The following is a 20,548-nucleotide window of genomic DNA, read 5'->3' as shown; positions in this document are numbered from 1 at the left end:
TTTCTCTCTCTTTCTCTGGGAGTGTACTTCATGCAGTCTGGCGTCATGGGTTTCAGTTGTATATATTAGGACTTTTAGTTTGCGGCCCTGTATTTACATTGGGTTCATTGTAAGACCAAGGCCAGGTGTTCTGGTAGGAATGAATGTTGTGAAGCGTTACTGGCATCATGACCCAAGTAGGATGAAATTTGTCAGCTTCAGTTCTTTTAGACCCAAAATGGCCCTCGTTTAAAAATTAGTGAAGACCACTGCCATAGCTAAACTTCAAAGGATTTAACAGAACCAGTATTGAGAGGAAAAAGTATTCAATTTAAAAAAGTCAAAGCACTTAGTTGAAAAACAAAGTTTAATAGGTTTTTATAACCCAAAAAGTAAACAAAAATATATAACTCAGCATTTTATGCACTGCATATATTTTTCATATCTGCAAGTACAGATAAATAGAAGGCAACAGCAAATGTTTTGCTCATCTTTGGCAGTTAACCAATGATTAACCCTCCAGCCCCCCCCCCCAAAAAAAAAATGGATTCTCAAAATGCATTACATTCATTTTAGCCTATCATGCTGTTATCTAACACTGGCAACTAATTCAAATTCTTTGTGGCTGTGCTTTATTTCTTAATACCACATTCATAGATCTAATATGTGTCATGTAAAAAGGCTGGCAGCTCCCACTTCAGAAAAAATGGAATGCATTAGTTATTCATTTAATGGGAAAAGTAGTACACTTAAATTCTATCCTCCTAAACCTCTATATTAAGCTCAAATGTATTTCATTTGTGGACAGACTAACTGATTCCCAACAGCTGGAAATCAGTAAGCAAACAGGTAGAGGGCAGAGAATGGAGCGCTTCCACATGCAAATTAAATTTATACAAGAATGTCCTTCCTTTTTATAACACAAGCTCAAAACGGTATGCACAATAAACTCAGATAATAATCACCAAACACAAAGGAAAATGCATAAAATGATATTTGTATACAAAAACACTTAGCAGCTTACATAAATATATACAAGTCTTCACAGTTGTACAGATGCAGAAAATCTTGAGTTTCAGTGCGAACCGATACTGTCAAACACCGTATTCATAAATAAATCAGCTTTAAGGCTCCACATGATCTGAAGTGCACCAACATTTTAAATACTGTATTTTAAATACTTAAAATTGACAAGAGAATGATTTGTAACATTTTGAGCCTAATGCTCGCAATGCTGGAGATGTTTAGTTGTGCATACTTTTCTTCAGTAAAGTGTAGCAGTAACTTCATCCCATGGCTCTAAATAATTTGGTAAGAAAGGAATTCCATCATTTTTGGAGGGAGAGGCAGTTTCTTCACCTGACCTGTAGTCATCACTCTTCTTATAGACATACGACATAGATGCTGAAGACTGGCAACAAATTTTGGTGTAGCCCAGAAGTGCACATGTCCATCTTGAGTTCTATTCACAACACACAAAAATATCAGGTATAAAAAATGGTTAATGTCTAAGATTATATGGAGACAAAAGCTGAAATCTGGAAGCTTGAGTTTTTATTTTAAACTGCTTTTCCCTGTCTTCCTAATTTTATGTCCCCACTACACTCCATCAATAGTCCTTCATGAAATGCAGATTCCCCTCAATGTGCCATAAACCTGGGATTGAGGCAGTAGAGCTGTCCCTAAGTAGCAAACCCTGATTCTTTTTAAAATATTCAGAAACCTAACGTTTCTATTATATGAAGTCAAAAGAGAATTGGTAATACAATCGACTCTGCTTAAGTGCAAGCCTTTCGGACCGGTTTGCCACATGCGCTTAAACAGAGCACCATGTGAAGAAAGTTTTGAACACCATCATTTTTCTCGCGAGATCAGCAGCTCGGGGGCAGGATTCCATGCTTGCATCAATCACTGCCTTCACATATCTTAGGAAGAGTGACCTGTAATCACGTTTGAAGTTTGCGATTATCCCTTGGTTTTTGTTGCTTTCATATTCAACAGGCAGGCACCTTGAAGCCAACAGCTTCGCTACGTTTGAAAGCAGTGTATAGGTCTATATTGCTTTAATTGGGAGACCAGACTGTAGTTCATTTGTGTGAGCAACTGCAGAAGGACCTGGAGGTACACCACTCTCAGGGGACAGGCCCTTCCAATTTATGTACAAACTAGTATTTTAGCCCGTTACATTAACGGGTGCTAGAATATATGTATGTCTGTCTTTCTTTCTGTCTGTGCTTCTCCCTGCCCCTGTCTCTTTCTTTTTTTTTTTATTTCTGTCTCTCTCCTTCCCGCTGTCTCTCTTTCTTTATTTCTATCTCTCTCCCTCCCACTGTTTGTCTTTTTCTTTCTGTCTCTTTCCCTGTCCACTGTCTTTCGATCTTTCTGTGGCCCCTTGCATGCCTGCCTTTCTTTGTCTTTCTCTATGGCCCCCTTCTTTATCCTCCCCAAAGCAATCCAAGATTGCTCCCTGGCCCCCCCAGCACAACCCTCTCCCCAAAGCAAAGCACGTTTTCTCCCTGGCCCCCTTTGTCTCCCCCCCCCCCCCCGTGCAGCAGCATCATGTCCTCCAACTCCACTTCCTTGTGAAGCAACATTTACCTACCCCCACCCCACTTCCCTGTGCAGCAGCATTCCCTCCCCCTTTATTAAATGCATAGTCGGCCTGGAGGAGCCGGTCGGGGCGGTGCTCCCGTGCGCAGTGGGTGATCGGCCGTTTTTGCAGTGTCGGATCCTTTAGTTTGGGTGGCTGATTAGGCCCGAGCGCAGCATCGGCCTGGAAGAGGCGGTCGGGGCAGGGCTCCAGTGCGCAATTCCATGGTCAGCTGCATGGGAATTTAGAGCGATGCAGACAGCCGCCGCGGCGCCTCAAGCCACTTTAGCGCTGTCATGGCAACCCACCGCCGAGCTGTCTCTCCTTCTCTGCTGACAGGGACCGCCGGGGGCTGGGTGCGGCGGGTCTTGCCTGGCCGTGTCCGGTCGAATCCCGGGCCTGCTCTCCTTCCCCTAAGTTCCGGCCCCTCACTCCGGCGGGGGGGGGGGGGGGGGGGGGGAGAGAAGACCGTAAGCCGCACATGCGCACTTCCTAGCTACAGCTCACGGAAAACGGACGCACGCATAGGAACTGCGCATGCGCGGCTTACCGTTTTATTATATTAGATATACTGTAATAACACCTAAGCGGCATCTGACATCAGCATGGTGGACATGTTCAGCCAAGACAAATCTTTTTAAAATATTTCCATAAAATATGGCTAGCATAAGAGCCATACTTTACCAAATCCTACACTAATGCCTGTCACAAAATAAGAACTCAATATTGCCCAGCAGCTTCACAGTTATTAATATAACCCTCTTAAAACACACACACACTAAATCTTCATACTTACCCAGCAGCTAGAACACTGCCATCCGTAGAAAAAGCACAGCAAAGCCCTTTATTAAAAGATGCAACTTCCACAGGATGATTTCTATCTATTCTCCAGAACCTCAGTAAACTAGAACCAAAGCAATTTTAATTAGTCTCTTATTAACAGCTTTCAAAATAGTTAACTGAAAACACTTGCAGTAGAAATGTTTAAAGTTGTGATAGGTTATCAGTTTCTTTGTGCAATGAAAACACTGAATACAGATAAATCCTAGCACTGATAGGCTTCTAGCTCTATTGTCTTGGCCTTCAAAAGCTGCCACTCTCTTCATGGGAAGATTAGCAGTTTACTATCACATGAACATTGTGTAATAAGCCCCTGAAGGAACATTAAGCTGAACACCTTGTGACTGAAGTTTTGACCTTTTGTCTACTAAAGCTGTGTGTCCCACTTGAACAAAGTTGTAAAACTCATTTTAGAGGTCACAGAAAAATACTTGCCTAGGAGTTAGAGCAGTGGACTAAGAACCAGGGGAACTGGGCTTCAAATCCAGCTTCTCTTATAATTTATTTCAAAACTTTTCTATTCCGCACAATCTAAAAGTTCTAGGTCCATTACTAGTGAAACATACATAATTCCATAATAAGCTACAAGGTGATAAAGACTTAACATGTAACCAATCAAGACATTTCATCCTCCACTGCCTCGGGTACAAATTTAGGCCCCTATTTACTATAGTGCTAAACCAATCTACATAAAATAATGCAAGCACAACAGCTCAGCATTATGCAAAATAAATACTGCTGCACTAAACCTTGTATGCTATACAGCACCAGTTCAAAAGGTGAATTTAAACTTTTCCCCAGGATCTACAGCCCACTTAACATGCAAGTAAGTCACTGCTCCCAGGATGCAAGCTAAGAGGGGATAAGCATGGTAAAATTAAATACTGTGTCCACACACCTATTTGTACACAACTAAAATGGCCCCTCCCTGGACAAACCATGTAGCAAGTATCCCTATTTGCTTCCTTGCAAGGCCCTACCTATCTAAGTAATCTTTTTTTTTTTTTTAAACACATTTTTTGTATCTCCTCCCAGTGGTCCTGGACCCCTTGCATCCCTGACACATACCTCAACAAAATCCCCTGTGCCTAGTGGAGTACCCTTATTGATCTGCCTCAGAAGCTGCCACTTGATGGCTCCCCTTTGGTCCTTCTTGGTAGTCCTGCCACTGGGGATCAGATTGCAAAACAAATGAACTACCACTAGGGGCTAGAAGGGTGATAAAGAAGGCAGCTACCAGGACAGGAGACTGCTCTCATCTCCCACTAAACACTAGGGGTTCTGCCAGAAAAAAATAAGAGTATTGAGTAGTGGGGGGTTCTATTTATATCCAAAAGATTGGAGGTTGGAGCAAGCTTTTTGATTTTTTCTTAAACACAGATGGGGTGGTGACAGGTTGCCTATATTACAGCCCAGAATTTCATAAAGCCAGTGGATCTAACCCTTGACCTGCTCTGTGCTGCTGTGGCTGTGGAAAAAGTCCCAGCTGCAGCCATATGGAGAAAAAAATACAAGATTCCATGTGTACTATAGGCTTAATAAATAGGCTCCCTAGACTCTAAAACCTGAGGTGTGGGGATCTACCTACTATACATAACTGAAGCTCACCCGATACTCAGATTTTGAAAAACAAGTAAATAATTCCAGAACCACACAATTCCCAAACAAATTCTCAGTAAAACAAAGTGTACAAACAGCAGCTAGGTAATACTTGATTCCAGAGTCAAAATATTTTAACATGAAAACATAAAGGAGGAAGAAAGAGTGGAGAAAAAGATACTCTTGCCATTTTTATTTTGGTCCCAATGACAGAAGGTCCAATACAATTTATGAGTCAACCTTGTAAGAACAAGACACTTAAAAGACAATGCACTGATTCACGACATTCTTAATAGGGACCTGATTTAAAAACCTAAACCTGCAACATACAATGCACTTACTTATCATCTGCAAGACTTGCAATATGGACTCCATCGTGACTGAAAGCCACCGACTTCACCCATGTGCCATTAGCTCCCCCTGCAAAAATTGGTGACGGAGCAGGAAAGAGATGACTGCAAATATAAAAGAAAAAAAAAAAAGGCATTGTATTAGTTGGTAGACGAAGTAATTAATAACCAAATCATTTAAAATTCCACATGTAAAAAATTCAGGAACATAAACTTACTGCAGTTTAAAAAAAAAAACCAAACAACCACAAAACTTGTGCTTACTACACAGTTAACACAAAAATTACCATCTGCAAAAGCAGTGCCATCATTGTACAGGGCATGGCTACAATCTGCCTTGCATTTACCACAGAGTGATTACTGCAGAGGCACTACATTACATACAGTGTCTTACAGCATGGGAGCACCCATTGTATCATATGAATCACATGTAATAGTGCATAAAGTTAAATAAATAAAGTTAATCAGTGCACCCCATATTCTTCTAACCCATCTCCTCATGTCAGAACTAGAGAATGACGCAGGGGAAAATTTTTCCCAAACCCCTTGGGAGCTCCCCATGAATTCTTTTCCTGTCCCTGTCCCATTCCTGCAAGCTCTGTCCTCATCGGCACAAGCCTCAAACAATTTAAAATCATTAGTATTTGAGGCTTGTGCGGTTAAGGCAGAGCTTACCGGAATAGGGCAGGGACAGCGACGGTGCCAAAACTCATGGGGAGAGGAAATTGAGTTCCTGCATGTCATTCTCTTGTCAGAAGCCCCTGACACAAGCATGCTCCTCCCCCAAGCAAGTCACCCGATATCCAAAAAAAGTGACAAGTACCCTAGGACCTATCCAGGAGTGTGCAACCCCATTATCATAGACAGGATTACATTATATTGGTGACTTCTATTCCGCCTGTACCTTGCAGTTCTAAGCGGATCACAGTATCAGATAGCTGGACATTTCCAGGAAGTTACAATTTACAGTATCAGATAGCTGGACATTTCCCCTTGTCACTGCCACCCAGGTAAGCATTTCCTCCAAATACCTGTCCCTAGGAGTCTCATGCTTTTTGCCTCTGAAATAAAGGCATTGCTGCTATCATGGGTATGATTATGGACCAGCACACCCCTAATAAGCAGACCCTGGGAAGAGTCAGGGTGGTCAGACAGGGCTTATTGAGGAGTATGGGGTTTTCACTGCAAGGTTCTGTCACTTTTTTTTATTTTTTTTGGGGGGGATGTTAGTGTGTAAGTCAGGAGGGGCTAATGTGTTGAACTACTGCTGTACTTTGCAAGAATACTTCTAGTTTGGTTGCATCACTGTTGCGTTTACCTCCTCTTCAGGTGGCAGCAAGTTCGGCTGCACTATCAGCAACAACCCATATGTTAACTGTCACAACCAGCCACACCTGTCCATATCCCACCCACTCCTGTATTAGGTAGTGCATGCTGGAATTTTACCACAGCAGCTCTGTCCTGGAACCACTCCTTTTCTTAATCTACACTTGCTCATTTGAAGCACTAATCTCCTCCTACGGCTTCCCTTATCACCCTTATGCTGACAACTCCAAGATCTACCTCTCTACACCAACTATCTCTACTGAAACCCAGACCAGACCAGAGCCTGCCTGTCCGACAGTGTCACCTAAATATCTCGACACCATCTAAAACTGAATATGGCTAAAACAGCGCTGTTCATCTTCCCGTCTAAACCTACCTCTCCGCTTCCCTTGCTCTCCGTCTCTGTGGACAACACTCTCATCCTTTCTGTTTTGTCTGCTAATAATCTTGGGGTCATATTTGCCCTTCCTCTCTGAGCACACTACCAAAGCACTTATCCACACACTCATCACCTTGCACTTAGGCTACTGCAACTCACTACTCTCAGGCCTTCCGCTTAGCCATTTTGCTCCCCTCCAATCCGTCCAGAATTCGGCTGCAGGACTCATATCCCGGAAGAGCCACTATGTTCATGTTTACCCTCTCTTAAAGTCACTTCAATGGCTTCCCATCCATTTCCGAATACAATTCAAACTCCTCTTACTGACCTACAAATGAACTCGTTCAGCTGCCCCTCGCCATCTCTCTTCATTCATCTCCCCCTTTGTTACCTCCCCTCCCCGTGAGCTCCGCTTCACTGGTAAGACCCTCCTATCTGTGCCCTTATCTTCAACTGCCAACTCCACACTCCATCCCTTCTACCTTGCTGTGCCCTATTCTTGGAACAAGCTGCCCGAATCCCTACAGCGGCTCAGTCTCTGGCAGTGTTCATGACCCAGTTAAAAGCCCACCTCTTTGAGAGTGCTTGACTCCTAACTCCTCTCACTTTGGGTTCTGCATCCCCAACCCTATATGTCATGTCTATCTGTTCAAGTTTGATCATAAGCTCTTCCAAGCAGGGACAGTCTATAAATGTCAAAATGTTATCGTATTTTCACGCATATAACGCGCGCGTTATACGCGTTTTTACCTACCGCGCATACCCCTCGCGCGTTATATGCGTGAGCGCGGTATACCAAAGTTTTAAAACATAGTTCCCACCCCGCCCGACGCCCGATTCACCCCCCCAGCAGGACCGCTCGCACCCCCACCCCGAACGACCGCTCGCACGCGCTCCCACCCGCACCCGCAATCGGAGCAAGAGGGAGCCCAAGCCCTCTTGCCCGGCCGACTCCCCGACGTCCGATACATCCCCCCCCCCCCGGCAGGACCACTCGCACCCCCACCCCGAACGACCGCTCGCACGCGCTCCCACCCACACCCGCATCCACGATCGGAGCAAGAGGGAGCCCAAGCCCTCTTGCCCGGCCGACTCCCCGACGTCCGATACATCCCCCCCCCCCGGCAGGACCACTCGCACCCCCACCCCGAACGACCGCCGACTTCCCGACAATATCGGGCCAGAAGGGAGCCCAAACCCTCCTGGCCACGGCGACCCCCTAACCCCACCCCGCACTACATTACGGGCAGGAGGGATCCCAGGCCCTCCTGCCCTCGACGCAAACCCCCCTCCCCCCCAAGAACCTCCGACCGCCCCCCAGCCGACCCGCGATCCCCCTGGCGACCCCCACGACCCCCCCCACCCCCCTTCCCCGTACCTTTGGTAGTTGGGCCAGAAGGGAGCCCAAACCCTCCTGGCCACGGCGACCCCCTAACCCCACCCCGCACTACATTACGGGCAGGAGGGATCCCAGGCCCTCCTGCCCTCGACGCAAACCCCCCTCCCCCCCAAGAACCTCCGACCGCCCCCCAGCCGACCCGCGATCCCCCTGGCGACCCCCACGACCCCCCCACCCCCCTTCCCCGTACCTTTGGTAGTTGGGCCAGAAGGGAGCCCAAACCCTCCTGGCCACGGCGACCCCCTAACCCCACCCCGCACTACATTACGGGCAGGAGGGATCCCAGGCCCTCCTGCCCTCGACGCAAACCCCCCTCCCCCCCAAGAACCTCCGACCGCCCCCCAGCCGACCCGCGATCCCCCTGGCGACCCCCACGACCCCCCCACCCCCCTTCCCCGTACCTTTGGTAGTTGGGCCAGAAGGGAGCCCAAACCCTCCTGGCCACGGCGACCCCCTAACCCCACCCCGCACTACATTACGGGCAGGAGGGATCCCAGGCCCTCCTGCCCTCGACGCAAACCCCCCTCCCCCCCAAGAACCTCCGACCGCCCCCCAGCCGACCCGCGATCCCCCTGGCGACCCCCACGACCCCCCCACCCCCCTTCCCCGTACCTTTAGTAGTTGGCCGGACAGACGGGAGCCAAACCCGCCTGTCCGGCAGGCAGCCAACGAAGGAATGAGGCCGGATTGGCCCATCCATCCTAAAGCTCCGCCTACTGGTGGGGCCTAAGGCGCGTGGGCCAATCAGAATAGGCCCTGGAGCCTTAGGTCCCACCTGGGGGCGCGGCCTGAGGCACATGGGCCCAACCCGACCATGTGCCTCAGGCCGCGCCCCCAGGTGGGACCTAAGGCTCCAGGGCCTATTCTGATTGGCCCACGCGCCTTAGGCCCCACCAGTAGGCGGAGCTTTAGGATGGATGGGCCAATCCGGCCTCATTCCTTCGTTGGCTGCCTGCCGGACAGGCGGGTTTGGCTCCCGTCTGTCCGGCCAACTACTAAAGGTACGGGGAAGGGGGGTGGGGGGGTCGTGGGGGTCGCCAGGGGGATCGCGGGTCGGCTGGGGGGCGGTCGGAGGTTCTTGGGGGGGAGGGGGGTTTGCGTCGAGGGCAGGAGGGCCTGGGATCCCTCCTGCCCGTAATGTAGTGCGGGGTGGGGTTAGGGGGTCGCCGTGGCCAGGAGGGTTTGGGCTCCCTTCTGGCCCAACTACCAAAGGTACGGGGAAGGGCGGTGGGGGGGTCGTGGGGGTCGCCAGGGAGATCGCGGGTCGGCTGGGGGGCGGTCGGAGGCTCTTGGGGGGGAGGGGGGTTTGCGTCGAGGGCAGGAGGGCCTGGGATCCCTCCTGCCCGTAATGTAGTGCGGGGTGGGGTTAGGGGGTCGCCGTGGCCAGGAGGATTTGGGCTCCCTCCTGGCCCGATATTGTTGGGGAGTCGGCGGTCCTTGGGGGGGGGGGAGGGATGTATCGGACGTAGGGGGGGGGGGCATCAGGCTTTCAGGATGGGGACAGACCTTCAAGGGGGGACAGTGCACGGAAGTCAGGGGGGGTGAACGGAGAGTCGGGACAGCGCACGGAAAGTCAGGGCGGGCGAAAGGAGCGGCGGGCAGCATGCGCGGTATACCCGTGAGCGCGGTATATCAAAGTTTTTGTGCAAATCATCGTGATTTCTGCGCGCTATATTCGTGTGCGCGTTTTATACGGGTGCGTGTTATTTGCGTGAAAATACGGTAAGTGCTTCATACGCCTTTCAGCACTCTATAAGTGATTAGTAGTAGTAGCAGCAGCAACTGCCTTTAATGCAGGAGACAGAGAAAGGAAAATGGTAAAACCAGAGGACATAATTTGAGGTTGAGGGGTGGTAGATTCAAGAGCAATGGTGGATGCCTGGAATGCGCCTCCTAGAGAGGTGGTGGAGAGGAAAACAGTGACTGAGTTCAAAGAAGCGTGGGATGAACACAGAGGATCTAGAATCAGAAAATAATAGTAAATATTGAACTAAGGCCAGTACTGGGAAGACCTGCACGGTCTGTGTCTATACATGGCCATTAGGGGGAGGATGGGCTGAAGAGGGCTTCAATGGCTGTGAAAAAAAAAAAAAGCAGCCATGGAACATTAGCGCCAGCAAATCTGGCCATATTCAAATTCTACCGAAAAGAAACAAAGAAGAATCTTACCCAAGTTCTAAAAGAATGGACCCAGTATAAGGATCCCAGATAAAAACTCTGGTATCATAAGATGCGGTAGCCAATAGAGCCCCATCAGGAGAAAACTCACAAGCTACTACATCATTGTAATGTCCTTCAAGTTTACGGATCATAACATATTTATCCATATCCCAAAGAAACACCTGCAATTAAAACAAGCCATGTTATAGTTTTGTTCTTGGAGAGCACAGCAATGTTTAGCTAATATTACTCTGACAGATAATTTAGTTAGGATTATATTTAAAATCAAGCATTATAGATAGATTACAAGAATTAAAGTATATGCTCAGTGTCATATCAATATACTTTAAAGCAATATAAGCGTTAAAGCAAAATCATGCAAAAATATTAATTCAAAAGTTGTTAAAATGTTACATACAAAAAAATAAAAATATATATATAATTAAACTATGAATATAGATATTTTACTGAATACATTAACTACAAAATTATTTTAATGAAATATATGGAAATAAAACAGCAGGGTTACAAACTACAACCCTGTTTCCAGTAACTATCAAAAAGGGAAATTAAGATATACAAACAGAAAAAAAATAAAAAGTTAACATTGTTACTCCAGTGGTATCCCCTTTGAGAGATTAAGTTCACTTGTTTACCATAGGCTTGGGTCACTCACGTCAGCCTAGGAAGAGAAACAGATACTGCAAGAAAAGAGAATTTTTGACAGCCAAAAGGAAAATACTTTTGGCAAAGAATACAAAAAGCTACATTTTGTTCAATTTAAAGAATAAGTGCAAATGTTCTAAAGTACTACAATTCTAACGTTTAACATTTTCATTTTACATTATTTAACCAATGTTATAAATTTAAAATTGTAGCAGTAATGTCAAAATATTTTTCAAATATTTACAGGTTAAGAAAATATTTTACATTAGATATGCATTTCAGTATTAAATAGACCAAAAATTTACAGGTATGAACAAATTGCCTGCTATATGCATGAAGGTAGGTTTAATAGCTTTCATGCAAAGGGCTCTAGGTTTTTATAGATTAGTAGTGCTCCATGGAGTAAAAAGCACTAGCTAGCAATTCAAACTGCAAGCAATTTCCCACCAAAATCTAAAACCAACCCATCCCTTCCTCCTTTCAATACAATTTCTTCCTCTATAGTAATCTTAAGGAGGAAACTATGCCTTCAAATCTCTGGATACTAGATTACTACATTAAAGTTAATTGTAAAAGGATGTAGCTAAAAAATAAAGTTAAAATATACAGATAGAAAGAAAAGCAGAAAAGTGGACATCAACCAGCACCTGCGTACGTACAGTACACCCTGCAGCCGAACGCAAGGTTACTTCGTCCTATGGCAAAGTTCGTCCCCAGCCTTGGTAGCCGGGGATGCCACTCTTTCTGCCCAGCTAACACCATTGAGCTCCTGTGTGGTGCCAGCTTAACCTCAATCACACCCATATTGCTGCCACCACCTGTGACAGGGAAAGCAAGAAGCTTATGGAAAACACAGCGCCGAAAGAAAAAAAATAAAAAATAAAGAGACACTAGATTCACAAATATGAACTTATACATCCAGATCTGCTTCATTTTCAAATCTTAATTCAAATCTTAACTATTGCTCATTTTCTCCTGCCACTGAATATTCTCTTATACTGTTCCACTTCAAGGGCCCCCTTTATCAAGCTGCGCTAGAGGTTTTTGGCATGAGCCAGTGTGGTAAATGTTCCGACACTCATAGAATTCCTATGAGTATTGGAGTACTTACCTCACTTGCCTGCGGTAAAAACTAATGCTGCCCGATTCGAATCGGTTCACCGATTCACTTCGGGTGAATCGATTCTAATCGATTTAAAACTCAAAAAAATGGCTTCCTGATTTGTCTGACCCTCCCCCCCCCTAAAGCAGGAGCGGCAGCGTTGCTCTTGATGGCCGGACGCTGCCGCACCTGCTTTAGAGGGGAGAAGGGAGAGTCAGTCGGGAAGGGCTGCTGTGCTGGTCTCCGGCTTCCTCCCCCCCCCCTCCGGCATCCGGTTTCCCCCCTGGCCTCCCCGAAGGACTGCGCACCCCCCACCCCTCCCGGTAAGGCCTCCGTGTTCCTCCTGGCCTCCCCGCACTGTTTACTTCATAGCTGCAGTCTGCTGCAAAGATCGTGGTTACAGCATCTTTGTAAACTTGCTTTTGAGCTGTTTCCTCCGCCGCGATCCTGCCTCTGACGTCAGAGGAGGGGCGGGACCGCAGCAGAGGAAACAGCTCAAAGCAAATTTACTAGATGCTGTAACCGCGATCTTTGCTGCAGACTGAACACGGAGGCCTTCAAGGAGGGAACAGGACTTCAAAGGGGGGAAAGGCCAGGGATGGTGGCATAGGCTTTCAGGAGGGACAGGCCTTCAAGGGGAAGTGCACGGAGGGAGGGAAGGGGGGTTCAAAGAGACATGTATTTGCCGGATTTTGGGGGGAAGAAATAATGGGTCTAAAAATAGAGGAGAGGGAGAGAGATGATGGACAATGGGATTTAGGGAGTGAAGGAACAAAAAGGGAGAAAAGTTGGACACAAGGGACGGTGTGGAGGGGGGATATGCTGGATAAGAGGGTAGTTGGGAAAAGAAAGGGAGAGATGGTGAACCCTGGGGTGGTGGGGAAGGAGGGAGAGATGCTGGATGAAAGGGTAGTTAAGAAAAGATGGATCTGTGGAGGGAGATGAAAAAAAGGAAAGATGCCAGACCTCCTGGGGAGGGAAGGGAAACTGAAGGGGAGGACAGAGATGGCAGATGGATGGTTAGAACGGAGAAAGAAGAAAGAAGGAGACCCTGGCAAGCAAGTTATCAAAAGACAACCAGAGCCTGGGACCAACAAGATTTGAACCAGACAACAAAAGGTAGAAAAACTAATTTTATTTTCCATTTTTTGATTACAATATAATAATAATAATTTATTTCTTGTATACCGCTATACCAAAAGTTCAAATATGCCAGATTTGAAATGTGTATCCTGCCAGAGCTGGTGTTAGACCGCAAACGTGAGCTAGGATTTAAGAGAGAGAGGAAAGTCTTTTTTGTTTGTTTATTTTGTTTAAACCACAGCGCCAGTGTGGTTAGGAGAAGGCAAAGGGGGTGAAGAGGCTATAAAATAAACCCACCAGGATGTTTGGAAAAAAAAAAAAAACAACCCACCCAATTGGGCAGGAAAATCAAATCGAATAACCAATTCAATAGGCTGAATCGAATCGAAATTTTTTTTCCTGATTTGGGCAGCACTAGTAAAAACCTCTAAGAACATAAGAATTGCCGCTGCTGGGTCACACTAGTGGTCCACCCTGCCCAGCAGTCTGCTCCCACGGCGGCCCCTAGGTCAAGACCAGTGCTCCAAATGAGTCCAGTCTCACCAAATTAGCACGAACTTGTCCAACTTTGTCTTGAAACCCCGAAGAGTGTTTTCCCCTAGCGCAGCTTGATAAAAAGGTGGGGTAAATGTGCTATGGCATACTAACTGCAATGGCATTTTAAATTACTAAAGTTTGTGAAAATGTTTCCCCTCTTAAATAGTTGTACAAACAACAATCACTGGCATTAAAGCCAAGATATTAGCAAGCAGTTTCAACTCTAAACAGTGCAGCAGGCAGATAAAATCATATATAATTTGTAAATGAATATTCAATAATTACTTTTCTTTTTTTAATATTTGTGTATTGTACTGCTCCTGCTTTTACAAAATAGATCAGAATGCTGACCTCAATCTAGCCTGGCATTAATGTTTTCGAGATGGATTTTTTTTTTTTTTTTAAAGACTTAGGCCCTCTTATACTAAGCCACAGTAGAGGTTTCTACTGTGGCCTGGAGCACTAAAAGTTCCAATGCTGATAGAAATTCTATGCACTGGAGCATTTAGCACTCTGAGCTTTGTTAGAAACCATGACTTTTTTTTTTTTTTTTAAAGGGGGGGAAATAAAATTTAGAAATATTTTATATTATGTATGTATGCTGTAAACAGCTCAGATTTATAGATGTGTGATACATGATTTTTTTTTTTAAATTAAATCAACATGGACAGTATTCATACAGCAGATCAGCTGATTATTTAATTGGAACAGTAAACCCGACACTTAAGTTCTGAGTTAAAATTAATACTGGTATTTAGGGGAAAAAAAGGAGAACTAGTAATTCAAAACTAAAGAAAGAGAAAGGGGACCGCCTTTTTGTCACCGACATTTCAAAGCTGACATTCAAAGTGGTGGGCAGTGGAGGATTAAGTGACTTGCCCAGGGTCACAAGGAGCAGCACCGGGATTTGATCTCACAACCTCTAGGTGCAGAGGCAGCAGCTCAATCAGTGAGCCACTAGCTAGGATCACACTTTAACAGGTGTAGCTGACCTTGGTAGATGTACTGATTAGTTCTAGCTTGCATCCATAATGAAGAACCAAATGCCCTCTTAAACATCAGTCTTAGTCATCCACTCTACTTTCACAGTGTAGCATAATGCATAAGTTATGCTTTGGGGATTTATTTTTTGTTTAATTAATCAACTCCTGTCAGGAGCAGCTCAACTGACAGCTGTATAGCAGTAAGGGCCACTAAGGGAAGAAAAGGAAGCTGAACCCAACAGTGACTGCATTAATAGCTCACTGTAATGAGCTAAGCAATGGAACAGATGCTGAATCATAAAACTGCACATTTCTGAAGGGATATTTTGAAAAATAGTTCCTAAACTTTTAAATGCAAGTTCTCTAAAATCATAACCCCATAACAAAAACATTCCCACTTAGCTATTTTCCATTTCTATCATGCAATGCCTTATCGCCCAAAACAATACAGTCGAACGTTTATGACACCGAGCACAAGCTTAAAACAATTCAAATGATTTTAGATTCATTCTTAAATTCTAACAAAATATGAACAAGGAACTTAGAAACCTACAGCTTTGCCAGCTCCAACAGAGCACAAGATGGAAGAATCAGGAGAGAAAGCACAGCAATAGACCCAGTTCTGGTGCCCCCTCAGCACCTTCATCATGTTTCCTAAAAGAGAAAAAAAAACCCCAACATTTAAATTTTATTTTTTTACTATGTCACAGACTATTATTAGTTAGAAGCACAAGATATAACCCTAAAACAGGATACTTTATGCACCTGGGAAAAGCATTTTTAAAAAATTATATATTAAGCCACTTTGAGGACCTTTTATAAAGCTGTGGTAGAAATGGGCTTAGTGGGACTTTCTGTATACAAAGCCCATAGCTATCGTAGCTATGAAATTGCTTGTTTTTTGAGGGGTTTTATTTAGGCCATGCACTAATCTAAGCATTAGCATGCAGCACCTGAGGAAGAAAAAAAAAAGAAGTTATGCTGATGTATTTACTACCTCCTATTTAGGAAATGCTAATGCCCCCCCCCCCCCATACTAAGAACACATAAACCAGGTGGCACACTGACAATACTGCACACGTCCATGCCCATTCTCTACCAACAAAAAAAAAGCATTTACAAATAATTAGTGCATGATTACCATGCTTATGGCAAAACAACACAGGGTGCTTTATTGCATCCTATATTAGCATGTAGTGCTTTTACAAAGAACCCTTTTACTAAGGTGCATTATATTTTAGACTACACTGGACTTTTGGGGTTCAGTTATATTTGACCCAACGAAAGATTAGGTTCTTACCTTTGCTAATCTTTCTTCCTCACTTTATTCCGGAACCAATGGGTTATATTTCCTTCTACCCACTTTGTTGGAAGCCTCAAAATTTCAGAGACTCAAACCCCTCAGTGAGTATAAAAGCAGCCAGGATCATCTGTAGAGGATATAAGAATAGCCTTACTGGGTCAGACCAATGGTCCATCAACCCTACTAGCCTGTTCTTACGATGGCCAATCCAGGCCACTAATACCTGGCCAAAACCTAAGGAGTAGCAATATTCATGCTACTGATTCAGGGCAAGCAGTGGCTTCCCCAATGTCTTTCTCAATAACAGACTATGGACTTTCCCTCCACAAACTTGTCCAAACCTTTCTTAAAACTAGCTATGCAATCTGCTTTTACCACAACCTCTGGCAATGTGTTCCAGAGCTTAACTATTCTCCGAGTGAAAAAAAATTTCCTCCTATTGGTTTTAAAAGTATTTCCCTGTAACTTCATTGAGTGTCCCCTAGTCTTTGTAATTTTTGATGGAATGAAAAATCTATCCACTTGTACCCATTCTACTCCACTCAGGATTTTGTAGACTTCAATCATATCTCCCCTCAGCCGTCTCTTTTCATTGCAATTGGACCTTGTATGAGAAGGCAAGAATGACAAGGAGTCCCTGATCCTGCTGGAGCCGAACCAAGTCAGCATAAAACGACCGCAACTAGAATCACTGGACCTTCATGGGCCGTTATCCGTCTCAAAAGACACACTATCATCGGCACCGGAGGAAAGACAAAGGAGTCCTTCCCATGGCCAGGACTGAACCAGAGCGTCCATGCCTTTGCTGCTGGTCTCATGACGACAACTGAAGAATCGATCGACTTTCTTGTTGGCTGCAGTCGCCATGAGGTCGAACGAGGGGCACCCCCACTGATCTAGTATGCATTCGAACTCTCTTTGGGACAGGGACCACTCTCCAGGGTCCAGCGTCCAATGACTGAGAAAGTCTGCTTGAACGTTGTCTATTCTGCCACGTGGGCCATTGACAGCACCACAAGATGTCTCTCCACCCACCAGAAAAGAAGCTGAACCTCCATGCTCAGAGGGGCTCCTTATGCTCCCCCTGATGGTTGATATAAGCCAATGCCTTGGCATTGTCCGAGAAATATGAAAAATATACTTAAATTCAAATTGGGAAAACCCCAAGATGGCTGCCACGGGTGCCAATTTTGAAGAAAAAGAGCCCAGAAAAAAATACATGAACTCTCAGAAAATGGCGATTTGGGGATTTTAGAGGTGGGGAGGGGTAGGGCATGCAGGGAAACCACCCAACCCCCCAACCCCCAATCGCTGATTCAGGCTGTCAGTCTATACTGTGACAAGTGCTGAATGAGAGAAACTGCAGACAGTTGAAAACAACTCACAGAGAGATCCTTTGCCTTAGTGAACTGGAAATCTGGATTTCAAGCCTTCCGACTGCTCCACCGGCCTGACCACCATGGCCAGAGACCACCGCCACCCTCAGACACATCAGATGCCTGATGGAGGAACGCAGTCTGACTCCAATCCTGGTCGTGCCTCCATGAACTGTTCAGCCTGCACGACAAACCTGGAGTGAGCAAGCTCCCAAGGGAACGATGTGCAGGCTGACTAAGGGGTTGAGAAGCAGGGAACCCCTAAAAGCAGACTTTTTCCAAAGGTCTGATCTCCCACAGTCAAGCTTTCCCTGCAGGGGACCTCCACAGCAGAAGGGCAAAAACTGCAAATGCAAAACAGTGAGGAGTGTGTGGCGCAATGGTTAAAGCTACAGCCTCAGAACCCTGGAGTTGTGGGTTCAAACCCACGCTGCTCCTTGTGACCCTGGGCAAGTCACTTAATTCCCCCATTGCCACAGGTACATTAGATAGATTGTGAGCCCAGCGGGACAGGCAGGAAAAAATGCTTAAGTATCTGAATAAGAATTTAAACCGTTCTGAGCTTCTCTCTGGGAGAATGGTATAGAAAAGTGAATAAATTAAAAATAAATAAATAAATAAAACTATGCAAAAGAAAACATGAGCAGAAAAAATAAATAAATAAATAAAACTATGCAAAAGTAAACATGAGCAGAAAAAATAGACTCCTACAGTCTGGCTTATAGGAAGGAAGACTGAGGAGCTGGGATACTGGGACAGTGATGAGGTATGAGAGGGAGGGATTTAAGTCTGAGGCTTCCTACAAAGTCCTGGCGGGTAGAGGGAACTTACCTACTAGTCCCGGAATAAAGTGGGATTGTACAAGTTCAAGTTTCATATGTTTTTGATTAATCGCTTCATCTAAATTCGAAGCGATGTATAATATGATAAAATTACAATGTAAAAACAAAATCATAGAAGATAATACTAACAAGGTTAAAAAACAAATTTGACGAAACTGGAAACAAAAGGAAAATATGGGGATGAAGTTACATTTTAAATAAGGTAGAATATACATAAAGGGAAGGCACATAAGGGAGGGATAATGATAATAATTTTAATAAGATAAAATTTAATAGGTGAGTAAAAATTGGAAATGAGACTCGAAAGAATAACTTTATGAGATTCTCATGATTATGAGATTCTCATGAATATAATAATAATAATTTTATTCTTACATACCGCCAAAGCCATGGAAGTTCGAGGCAGTTTATAGCAAGAAGTGCTGGACAATCAGCGAAGAGGTTACAATCAAAGTCAACAATACAATCTTACATAATGAAAGAATTGGAAAGCTATATAGTTCTTAGGGTTACTGGTTGAATAAGCAGAGCTGTATAGATTCTTAGTTTACAAATCGATTGAACAAATACAAAAGCCTATAAAAATTACATTGAATGGTAAAAACTAATTAATTAAGAACACTGAGTGCCAAGGAATCGCAGTTCTGAGTTCTGGTCACTTTAGTAATACATTATCTTTTCACATACTCTGCAGAGCTGTAATATATGCAAATCAGTTAGTGAGGGAAGGGGGATGATGGGGAAAGCTTGTTATCATGAGATTTAACAAACTAAAATCTTTGGTTATTCTGAGAAAATGGAGTAAAAGGACTGACATATCCCTTCAGGAGATGAATTTTTGCAAAACATACCATCATCTTTTAAATCCCAGACTCTCAAAGTTTTGTCTCTTGAAGCAGAAACTAAAATAAGGCTGCCATCTGGAGCAAAGGTCAAATCTCTAACCACTTCTGTATGATCCATCAGATTAAGCAGCAGTTTACCTGCAACAAAGCATTGACAAACAGTGTTATTTAATTTATATTCTCCTGTCAGAACTGGACAAAACAACATCAGAAGCTGCATTTCATTAGCTTATCCAATGTAAAAAAACCATGCTAGAAAACTTTTGCGCTTATTTTAAACCTGGGCATTCTCAGAATTGAAAAAAGTTGACTCAGGTCACTTGTCTGATGAAATTCCAAACCAACTACCCAATCAGTGAAGCATCACAGGACCAGCCTCAAGACCAACAAATCCTGAGCTAGAGTTTCTATTAAGTAAATGATTCATGAAGCTATCTGTGCAATCCATTTAAACTTTGATTTTTACATGACATTACAATTAATTTAAATACTAAACACTTTTGAGAAAGCCAATTTTTGCAGATCATGCTCTGTGTAAGAGTGCTCAGATCTCATCTACACTGCTTAGAGTTAACTTGGACAATATCTGCTGCTAAAGCAAGTTTAGTTTTCAGTCTGAAAAAGAGAGAACAATGGAGTTCACTGTTCTGTTGCAATGCAGTTTAATGCAGTTCCGATACAGTTCTTTTAGAACAGGGGTGTCAAAGTCCCTCCTCGAGGGCCGGAATCCAGTCGGGTTTTCTGGATTTCCCCAATGAATATGCATTGAAAGCAGTGCATGCAAATAGATCTCATGCAGATTCATTGGGGAAATCCTGAAAACCCAACTGGATTCTGGCCCTCGAGGACCGACTTTGACACCTGTGTTTTAGAATATACAGAATGAACACACACTGAGAAGAGTGTCCCAAGTTAGACCCATGCAAACAAAAACTGAAAAAGGATAGATGTTCAAATGCATCACCTTCCTTTAACCATGGTGAGACCTCATCTGGAGTACCGTGTGCAATTCTGGAGGCCACATTACCGTAAAGATGTACTTCAAGCTGAGTCAGTCCAGCGAATGGCCACTAGGATGGTCTCCGGACTCAAGGGTCTCTCATACGAGGAGACTGGGCAAGTTGCAGCTCTACTCTCTAGAGGAGCGCAGGGAGAGGGGTGACATGATTGAGACATTTAAGTACGTCAC

General features: G+C 44.6%; 1 protein-coding gene across 3 annotated transcripts in view; it reads right to left on the bottom strand.

Moving 5' to 3' along the window:
• Nucleotides 1-328: 328 nt before the first annotated feature.
• The window catches only part of WSB1 (WD repeat and SOCS box containing 1), a 31,378-nt gene continuing 11,158 nt past the window's right edge, over nucleotides 329-20,548 (bottom strand). For all 3 annotated transcript variants that reach the window (XM_033921706.1, XM_033921705.1, XM_033921704.1), the window contains exons 5-10: nucleotides 19,366-19,497; nucleotides 15,547-15,647; nucleotides 10,632-10,804; nucleotides 5,350-5,463; nucleotides 3,366-3,473; nucleotides 329-1,441 (exon numbers count right to left, since the gene is read on the bottom strand). In XM_033921706.1, the coding sequence (XP_033777597.1) occupies nucleotides 1,279-1,441; nucleotides 3,366-3,473; nucleotides 5,350-5,463; nucleotides 10,632-10,804; nucleotides 15,547-15,647; nucleotides 19,366-19,497 (791 nt within the window). In that variant the 3' untranslated portion in view covers nucleotides 329-1,278. The remainder of the gene's footprint in view (nucleotides 1,442-3,365; nucleotides 3,474-5,349; nucleotides 5,464-10,631; nucleotides 10,805-15,546; nucleotides 15,648-19,365; nucleotides 19,498-20,548) is intronic.

The sequence above is a fragment of the Geotrypetes seraphini genome, chromosome 15 (genome assembly GCF_902459505.1).
Source record: "Geotrypetes seraphini chromosome 15, aGeoSer1.1, whole genome shotgun sequence".
Taxonomy (NCBI): domain Eukaryota; kingdom Metazoa; phylum Chordata; class Amphibia; order Gymnophiona; family Dermophiidae; genus Geotrypetes; species Geotrypetes seraphini.
Note: the sequence above shows the minus strand (reverse complement) of the source record. Positions and strands in the feature narration are given on the sequence as shown.